We start from the raw sequence: 10,172 nt of genomic DNA, 5'->3' as shown, positions 1-10,172 counted from the left end.
CTTCAATAAACATCTTTGCTCCTCTACCTCTCCTGAGTCCACATTCTCATTCTTTGGGTACGTGAGACCATGATTCCGGGCACTAGACACCAGGATCCTATATCACCACCATTACAATCCCCTGTCTTAATAAACCCAAGTATGAAGAAACTGGCCTGGGACAAGGTAGGGAGCCCGTTTTCCATTCACCTCTGTGATCACCAGGAATTAGTGGGGAGGTGTGGGGGAATTGGTGAGCAGGGTCTGGAACAGCCTAAAAAAGAAAGCACAGGGTTTATGAACACTCTCTGTAGTTCTGAGTGTAGGAGGTGGATAGTGGATAGGGGATTCAAGAACCTTCCTATAGGTGACTCAGCCTTTGCTGCTCCCAAAACTGAGGAGATGGGGGCAACAACGATCACCTGGGTAACAGAGCCCCCTTCCCCCACCTTATCCCAGGGCACAGAGGACAGTCAGCTTTTTGCTTTAATATGTAATCCTTGACCAGGGAACCAAATCCGTGTTGCCTACCAAACTGCATCCTTTCCCTTCTGGTGGAGGATTTAGGCTCAGGAGCTACCTGCTTAATGTAAAGGATACTGTCTGTAAATTGGCTCAAAATGACTTTCTCTAAAAGATTTAGAGAAAAAGATTTCTCTAAAAGCTTAGGTTAACTTCTTTCCCAGGAAATGGCATTGCCTTTTTTCCCCTTCTTGTTACAAAGAGCTGAAACATTATAGTTACAGAGTTCAACTTTACCAATAGTCTGACATCTCAAAATGGCAAAAAATGCTTAAAAGTTAGGAGGCGTTGCTAGTGAGCTAGCTGACATCGGCATGCTTGTCCTCTGCTACTGATGTTTTATGCTAACTTAAGAGGTTCTAATTAGAAAAGCCCTCCACTATCAACCTACAAAACCTGGGGATTAGAACCTTGAACCATCTAAGGTTTCAAAATAGGAAAATTGGAGTGGACGGGTGGCTCAGTTGGTTAGAGCTCTTAACAATCATTTTGCCAGTTCGACTCCTGCACCGGATGGTGGGGTGCGCCTCCTGCAACTAGATTGATAACGGCGACTGGACTTGGAGCTGAGCTGCGCAGCCCTCCACAACTAAGATTGAAGGACAATAACTTGACTGGGAGCTGATGGTCCTGGAAGAAAAACACATTAATCCCTGAAAAAGCACACTGTTTCCCAATAAAGTTAAAAAATCTGTACAATTAGTATTAATAATTCTATAAGATTTTATAAAAAAGAATAGGGGGATAATATGAGAGTGATTTTTATAGGAATGTTCATTTGATGGGATGAGTTGTAAAGCTGGAAAGCCAGAAAGGTTTAGAATGAGGTGATAAAAATAAGCATCAAGGAGGAGGTACTGACAATAGAAAATAAAATGCCAAGAAACATTTGGTAAAAATGTTGAACTTCCTTTCAGATGCCTAAGGATAGGAAGTTAATAGTAATACATTAAAAATATCTACTATGAACATAACAGCAACAATAAAAATACAGTAAAACCTTGGATTGCAAGTAACGTGGTTTGCGAGTATTCCGCAAGACAAGCAAACATTTCTAATACATTTTAATGTGATAAATGAGCGATGTCTTGCAATACAAGGTGTTTGTTTCTGGAACAAATTATGCTCGCAAACCAAGGTATTCCTGTAGTAAGAATAAAATAGTCAACAGATTTTTCAGACGTTTATTTGCCTGGTGCTTAAACCTCTATAGGAGCTCAATAGCAGTTTGTATTGCCTTCTTTTAATAGGGTTTTCAGAGCAAAATTTTCTTTACTTTCATAAAGAAAAGCCTTTGAAGGATCAAAGTGTTCGATATCCAGAACTGTGTTCTGATGAGACAAGGAAAGAGTTAACAGGAGCAAGCTTGTGAGCTAGCAAGAATGAGCTTAAAAATTAACAACTTGGGACCGGCAGAGTGGCACGTTGGTTAAGAGCTGGCTTGGGATGCCAGAGGGCTCCGGTTTGGATCCCACATATGAGGGCCAGTGACACTGCCCTCCACAGCTAAGATGCTGAACAACAGCTCAACCTGGATCCGGGCTGCTGTGAGTTGTAGGCTGCAGCCCCTGTGGCAGTAGGTTGCCATGGGCTACCGTGTGTAGCCAGCAGCCAGCGTGAGCGGCCAGCAACCACAGTGAGCGGCGGTCCAGAAGCCAGCGACTGATGTGCCTTGCCAGGGAAGAGCGCAATGATGGTGCCAACTTGGGCCAGTGAAGCAACGTCCTCCACAACTAGACTGAAGAACAAAAGGACAGAAATTTGTCTGTTCCCTTCCCCCCAATTCCCCAGCGCTGTTCCCATCCCCCAATTCCCCAATAAAAACCTTAAAAAAAAAATAAAATTAACAACTTGGCTCTGACTCCCCTGGCTAGCACTGCACCTGCAAGCTGACAAGCACCTTACATCCATCATAGGTAGGAACAGAACAGTTCCCTATTGTAAGGGCAACCGCCTGCAAACTAAGAAACACCCATCATAGATTGGATCAGAACAGTTCCCAATCACAACAGCAGTTGCCTGCAAGCTGGCATCCATCATAGATGGGAACAAGACAAAATAATTGCAACAGCAGGCCCCCTGCAAGCTGACAAGCACCCTACATCCTGCTTAGAAAAATATAAAACTCCAGCACTGCTTCTCATCGGGGCAGCCATCTTCTCTAGACACTGCCACGGGCATCCTTGCTGCCTGACTTTCAATAAACCTTTTCTTGCTGTCCTTTTTCTGAGTCTTGAAATTCTTTCACGTTCTGCCAATGGCCAGGGTTAATTATAAACCATTACATGTTCAATTTTTCCTTAAGTTTTCTATCATTTTCTTTTTTTGCAAGCTGAGAGCGGAGTTTTGACATTGTAAGGGTGAAATTCAGTAAATCAAGAAAGTAATCAGACTTCGCTAGTTTGAAGCTTGAATCACCACATAGCTTGTAGTTAGACTTAGTTTGCAGTTTGATCCACCCTGATATTCAGTTATTAAGTTGGCTGCTACCCTCAGATTAACTGAAGAACTCCGGTTTTATTCCCTTTCTCAGGCTACCCATATTTTGTTAATCTATTTAATCAACAGAATCCTAACCTGAAAAGAACAATTTCTTAATCCTCAGGCACCCAGATAGGGGAATACACATAAAGCCCCAGGCCTAGGTGGTTCAGTCCCAGTTCAAAGATAACATTATTGTAAAACAGACCAGACCCCAGGAAGCATGTCAGCCCTGGGACGAGCCTGACTCCCCCTTTCCTTTGTTCTTCTTGTATACCTATAACACCTTCTGACCAGTCTAGAACAGGGAGATGGCCTTTAGACAGGAGTCCGCCATCCTACCAGAATGCTGGCATTCAGAATAAACCTGCTTTTCTTTCCACCAACCATCTCTCAATTTTTAACTTTCAAGCGGCAGGCAGCCAGACCTTAGCAGGGTATCAACACCTCCGATTTGAGTTGGTTATTTTCACCTTTCATTTCATAACATGCTTGATTTTTTTGCTTTAGATTCTGATGACCCAATAATTTAGCATATGAATCTCTAGTTTATTCAGAGATTCAGTTGTTCCTAAGCTGCACCAGCCTGTTTCTCTGCTTCAAATATAGTTGAAAAGGTTTTATTACATATTTCTTCATAAAAGACACGTCACTTATTCATTTCCTCAGTTTATTCTGCCATTGAACTTTCTTTTCTAGTTTTTCTTGTAAATGTTTGTAATTCCTATCCCAATTATATAAAAATAAAATATATTTGAACAGAAATAGAAAACTGGAAGACAGTAACAAATAATAATAACAGTGGTTATCTTTCAAAAATTAAGAGATAGGAGTAGAAGGCTTTTTCCCCCCTGTATTGTACCACACTGTGTTTTAAAATTTTCTACGATGAACAAATATAAATTTTGTAATCAGGAAAAGAAAACCAATGGTTTTTATAAATGCTGAAAATTTTTAATGTTTCTGTCATTTCACAAAACATCTTTTGTTGACATTCTACAAATGACACCATCCAATAAAGTTCCAATACTTTCTTCTTGTGAAGACAGTTTATATATCTGTAAAAATAAGACAAATTATGACATGCTGATTTGTGACATGATTCACGAACTACTAATTTTCATCATACAAACATGTATAAGTGAAATTATCATTCAATCATTGGGATAATGGTATGAAATTATAAATGTGATTAAAATATACATAGTAGATGGCAATTTATCACTTATGTCAAATTGCAGTTATGGTGGGAACTCTCCAAACATAGAAACCAAATTTGTACCAGTTTTAAAAGCATACATCTAGACATTGACTTCACACTAAATTTATTTTCTATTACAAATGTACTGTGTAGGCTTGATATTTAAAGTTATTTATTCTTTCTTAATTAGAGAATGCTTTTATCAATGAAGTTTCTAATTTTATTTTACATAAACATGCAAATTACAATCTTTGCATCTATAATTATTTTTCAAGTAATTTTTAGTAATAGTAACTTTTCTTAAAAGTTAAAAAAAAAATAGAAGCATTGGTGCGCAATAGTAAACAGCATCGGTAGTATTATTCCTCATCGATCACACTTTCTACAAATGTGGATTTACGAACCTTTTTGACTTCTGTAATATTTGTTATTTCAGAAAGATTTTCCAGAGAAACTTGATGACCTTCTACCTGAGATATTAGGTTTTCTTGATCTATTTGTTTTTCTCCATCTTCAATGTAAACAATTAGAACTGAAGTGTCATTTGCTGAGATACCAAATTTTTTCAAAGCCTCTGAAATCTAATGAAAAATAAAGACAATAAAACAAGTAGTTTCTGTATCTGAAGCAACTCCCCCTTCGCCTTCTTCTCTGCTCAGGTTATTTTCACATCCTAAAGGTTCCCTCTGTCAGTTTTTCTCCACAATAATCCCTTCCTAACATCGACCAGTTCTGCCTCTAGAGTGCGCTCTGCTCCAAATTGCACCTCATTCCTGTGGAATCAATCCCAGACTTCTTGGCATAGCACACAAACACCCCTCCCTCTGGCCTCATGGGACCCTAAGCCATGTACTCCTGCCTTCTAGCCAGTCTGGACTTCATACTTCTTCGCCTGTGCTCATATTTTGTCTTCTGCTAGAAGTGCCCTCATCTTTCAAGGTCCAGTTCAAATGTCATGCCCCACTGTACCCTCCTCCTTACAAGATGTTCTTGGCTGCTCCCACAGATTTGAATTATTATTCCCACTATATCATTTATCTTACGGCATTTGAACTTCTGTCTTATTCATCTGCCTTCCTCAGGAACATATTTGTTTCTTCTGCCTCTAGAACTATAACTGGAACAGAGACAAGCTCAATGGATGTTTACTGAATCAAATAGTTTCTGGAATTATTTCAAATGATCTCAAAGAAACAATAATTATCTAGTAATTTTTTTCCTCCCAGTACTGGGGAATTCTATTACCATGCATTTTATAAAATTTTCAAACATCTGTATTTTAAACCAAGCCACAGTTTTCCTAATTTTTCTCTTGATGATATTAGTATCTGGTTGTATGATTAATAGTAATACTGATTCTAAAACTTCATCAGCAAAATTTCAGTTATTTTTTTTCTTTTTATATGCCACATGTGAAATGTCTTTAGTTCAATAACTTTGAATACTATCACCATTTCAAACCACAAACGCCTTCTATGCATTGGGTATGTGAATGAGAATGTGTTAAGGGCTGTTCCACGTACCAGACGGGCTTCTGGTATATGGAAAAGACACTGATTCTTCCTCAAGGAGTTTAAGAGAGAATGAAAGATGCTTATAACACACAAATATCTATGGCTAATGTTTTACCATTTAGATATCATTTAGAGGGACCTTCCTGATCCTATATGGTAAAGAGGACAGAGGAAACTATCCTCATTTAGCTAAACTTTTGTTGACTCATATGTGAAGTGACTCCAAAGCTTATTTATCTAGTAAGAGGGAGTGCTAAACCTCCTCTCTGTTCACAGCTCTCTTCATTTATCATTTTGGTTTGTTACTGACATTAGGCTTACAGGAATTTAGCCGCCAACCCAACATTAGGAAATACACAGGTTATCATGACAAGGTCAACAGAAATAAAGTAAGTAAAATCCATATTAATTACATTGTTATTTGGGGAAAGGTTGAAAATAATTTCAGTAGATAGAGTTCTTGTCTTCATTTTTCCCAGTTTGTAGAGGTGAACTGCTTTGTTTGCTGCCACAAGTATCTGAAATGGATCAATGATCTACCAGAGAACAAAAAGAGAAACACACACAGAATCTGGAGCACTCTGAAGATGCAATGTCAGCCTGTTTTACGTTAGCACAAATTCTATGGACTATATTTTCAAAATTTCTATCTCAAGGGCCTGCGTGTTTAGAAAAATCATAGACTTTTAAAGCTGTAAAAAAAAACACAGTAAAAATTAAAAAAAAAAAACCCCAACATTTATTGAGGGCTAATGTTATGGGAAAGGCCATATTCTAAACATTTTATACCTGTATTATCTTCTTTAATTCTTAAAACTACCCTATGAAATTGGTATTATTATCTGTAGGCAGTAGATGAGGAAACCAAGGCAAAGAATGTGTGGGTTTGAGTCTTAGCTCTGTCACTTACAAGGGAACATGGGCAAATTCCTTAACGTCTTATCTGTTAGACGCAGGTAATTATAGTACTTACTTCAGAGTTGTTGTGAAGTAAGTTAGTATATATAAAGCACTTAGAAGAATGTAAGTATGTGTAAAGCCGTAATAAATGGCAGAGCTGGGATTAAGTCCTGGCAATGTAATTTCACGTGTGCTCTTCACCACTATGCAATGCTTTCTTTGCAGAGATTTTTTTAGTTCAGATGAGATGGAGATCCACTTATCTGCCATTACGTCATCGCCAGACCACAACCTTTCCCATCTCCTAGGGCAGGGCCTGGCACTTCATCTTCTATTCACTGTTAAATTCAAGGTTGGTCAAATCTGATTCAACTCCACAGCTTGGACAAGAACTTTTTACCTTAAGATGACAATTTTTGGCTAACCTATAACATCATGGAAAACTAACATATTCTTTTTTTTTTTTTTAGCTGAGCCATCCTGCCACTTGTTGGCAGCTCAGTGGCAGCTCAGCTTGGGCAGGGACTCGAACCGCTGTTGTTCAGAGCTCGCACTCTTGAGTGAGCTCTTAACCTAACATATTCTTTTTTTTTTTTTTTAAAGATTTTTATTGGGGAATTGGGGGGATGGGAACAGCGCTGGGGAATTGGGGAAGGGGAACAAACAAGTTGTTGTCCTTTTGTTCTTCAGTCTAGTTGTGGAGGACGTTGCTTCACTGGCCCAAGTTGGCACCATCATTGCGCTCTTCCCGGGTGAGGCAGATCAGTCGCCGGCTTCTGGACGGCCGCTCACTGCGGCTGCTGGCCGCTCACGCTGGCTGCCAGCTACACACGGTAGCCCATGGCAACCCACTGCAGCAGGGGCTGCAGCCTACACTGTCACCGGTGACTCACAGCAGCCCAGCTCCAAGTTGAGCTGTTGTTCAGCATCTTAGCTGTGGAGGGCAGTGTCACTGGCCCTCATATGTGGGATCTGAACTGGGGCCCTCTGGTGTCCCAAGCCAGCTCTTAACCATCGCACCACTCGGCTGGCCCAACCTAACATATTCTTAAATGCCCCCTAGATCTCACTCGTTATCACTTGTACTTACCACTATAGGGTTTATTAATGAGCCATCAATCACACCTTCCATAGCCTTTTTTCTCAAGTCTCCAGCATTTCTTACATCTTTAAATAACAGAAGGGTCACCCTGCATTCGGGAAATAGGTCCAGCTGATGTGTTAACTGCATTTCATAGATAAGCAGGATTCTATTGCATACAACCAAAAAGACCAAAGACTTTTGTTTAAAAGTTAACATTATAATTCATTAACAAATACCTTTGCTAACAATAAATTTAAGAAAACCTTAATAATAAGATGATAGAGCTCCTAAACTAGAAAAAATCCATCCCAAAAGCACATTTGGCATCCTCATGAGATGTTGTCTTCCTAACACTGCTGAGCTGTTTCTAGATTCCTTCATCATTCCTGGGAAAGGATCAAGGTTGCTGCCTGGTCTTCTGGTTGTACAAATGAAGTAAGCTCAAACGCATGGCTGAGGGGCAGCTTCTCCAACAGACAACTCGGTGCAGAATACCAGGAATTTTTTAGACTACAGGTTACCTCTACAACTTAGCTTTTCAGCTTTCTGATCTCACTATTTTATTTATATTTTAGCAGAACCTAGACACACATATTAAGAAAATAATTTTAGAGAAAAAAATGACACTTGACTCAAAGATATTAATTTCACACACGCAATTTAAACAAAGAGGGTATAATTATTAAATAATCAATAATATTGGCCCTTTCTTAGACATTAGTTTAACAAGGAAAAGACAAGGTATATACAAAGATATAAAAGATGCATAAGTCACAACTTGAATAACTAGAAAGACATAGCTATAGTCTTGAATGGAAAAACAAAGTATTACAAAAATTTGATCTTTAAAACAATTTCAATCGTTTTTGTTGTTTTTTTTTACTTTGTTGGGGAACAGTGTTTTTCCCAGGACCCATCAGCTCCAAGTCCAGTCACAGGGTGCACGCAGGGAAACCATCCCATGCGGGAGTCAAACCGGCAACCTTGTTAAGAGCATGCCCTCTCACCAACTGAGCCATCCGGCTGCCCACCAGCAGCTCTGCTCAAATCCAACCTCCACCTCTAGCACACGTCAAAATAGTTTGTTTTATATAATTCACTCACTTAGGCCAGAAATTTAGATTCCTCTCAAGTCCCATTTCTAATCCGTAAAGTCGTGCCAATTTTACCTCTTAAATAACATTTCACCAGTCCACTTCTCTCCCATACCCACTGCCACCACGCTAGGGAACCATCTCTCATCTACACCTGTGACCTCTTAGGAGAGGTAGCCTCACAATTCCTGCTCAATCCTCCAACCTCACCTGCCAAAGTGACCCTTCCAAACCGTAAACCAAACCTTGTCCTTCCGCTACTCTTGTGATAAGGCCACAGCTTTATGTCAAAACGTTCTGGATTCTATGACCTGGGCCCTTCCTCCCTCTTCTGCTTCCACGAGCACCTCTCCGGACTGTGCGCTCTTTCCGCTACCGCCGCAATGGCCTCAGCTTCGAGTCACCAAGCTTTCTCCCCAAATCTGCCCTCTTGGACAAGGAGCTCCCCTGACTCAATTCCTCCCTCCCTTCAACTTGCTGTTAAGAGTCCATTTACTAGAGAGCCCAGAGCCCCGGTGCTGGGTCCCTATTATATGAGCTCCTTCGTAGCTCTTGTCACAATTTCTGCGATTCGGGGCCTGATTGGTTTTCCGTATCCTCACTAAGCTATTATAAACCTTGAAGGGAGAGACAGTCTATCACTTTCGTGCTGCATTTCCGGGGCCTGGCCTCGGGAGGTGCTTGATAAACAAGGGCGGTAGGAACGCCAGTTGTGGATTCAAAATTACCGGGTTACAGCTGCCCGGTATTGATCCTCCCGCTCCCCGACCTCGGCCCAGAGGACTCACCGCCGCCTTCCCAGTCCGTCTCGGAATGTCTTCCCCTCGGAAACAAGCCTTCAACTTCCGGAAGCTTGGACGCAGCCGCTCCCTATCCCCGCCCGCCGCCCGCCGCATCTGTTTTTCCGGATCCCGGCGGGAGGAAGTTTCCGGTGCGCCGTCCCCCCACCCTTGCGCGGCTGATTCCTCCCCAGCGTGAGTCCCCTTAGCGGACGCGAAGGAGAGCTCCGCCCGTCACTTCCTGTGAGGGAGAGCTGGAAAGGATGCGTGGGGTGGGGCCGAGGTCTGCGTGGGAGCCTCAGCCCTGTTCCTAACTCGTATTGGGCTTTGGACGGGACGTCTTCACCTTCTTCCTGTGCAAAGTATTGGCCAAGAAAAGCTCTACAAGTCTCCGATGGTCGAGATACAAGTTTTTTCGGGGCAGGCGAGACTCGGTTTCCTTTTTGCTCTGGGTGCGGTCATTTAGGGAGGCTCTGTTAGAGCGGATGGCGCTAGGCTGTTTGCCTTGGATACTTAAGAAGAGATTGGTGACTATATTAATGAAATCAACTTTTTCCTTCATCTACCAGGCACAGGAATTTGGTTTGTCATCCCTGAATGTACCAGCCTCCAAGATAG

The 10,172-nt window shown here is 41.3% G+C and overlaps 1 protein-coding gene across 8 annotated transcripts in view; it reads right to left on the bottom strand.

Annotated features, from left to right (window-relative positions):
• TPRKB (TP53RK binding protein) overlaps positions 1-10,166 on the bottom strand; it is a 24,074-nt gene extending 13,908 nt beyond the window's left edge. For 3 of the 8 annotated variants that reach the window (XM_019623591.1, XM_019623592.1, XM_019623589.1), the window contains exons 1-2: positions 9,564-10,166; positions 190-253 (exon numbers count right to left, since the gene is read on the bottom strand). In XM_019623591.1, the coding sequence (XP_019479136.1) occupies positions 190-253; positions 9,564-9,671 (172 nt within the window). In that variant the 5' untranslated portion in view covers positions 9,672-10,166. Of the gene's footprint in view, positions 1-189; positions 254-3,638; positions 4,041-4,587; positions 4,765-6,110; positions 6,234-7,687; positions 7,848-9,503 lie in introns of those variants that run through there. The other 5 variants (XM_019623588.1, XM_019623584.1, XM_019623585.1 and 2 more) reach the window with 5 other exon arrangements.
• Between the last annotated feature and the right edge of the window lie 6 nt (positions 10,167-10,172).

Source organism: Hipposideros armiger, unplaced genomic scaffold, assembly GCF_001890085.2.
Source record: "Hipposideros armiger isolate ML-2016 unplaced genomic scaffold, ASM189008v1 scaffold_553, whole genome shotgun sequence".
Lineage (NCBI taxonomy): Eukaryota > Metazoa > Chordata > Mammalia > Chiroptera > Hipposideridae > Hipposideros > Hipposideros armiger.
The sequence above is the reverse complement of the archived record's forward strand: the minus strand, read 5'-3'. Positions and strand labels throughout refer to the sequence as shown.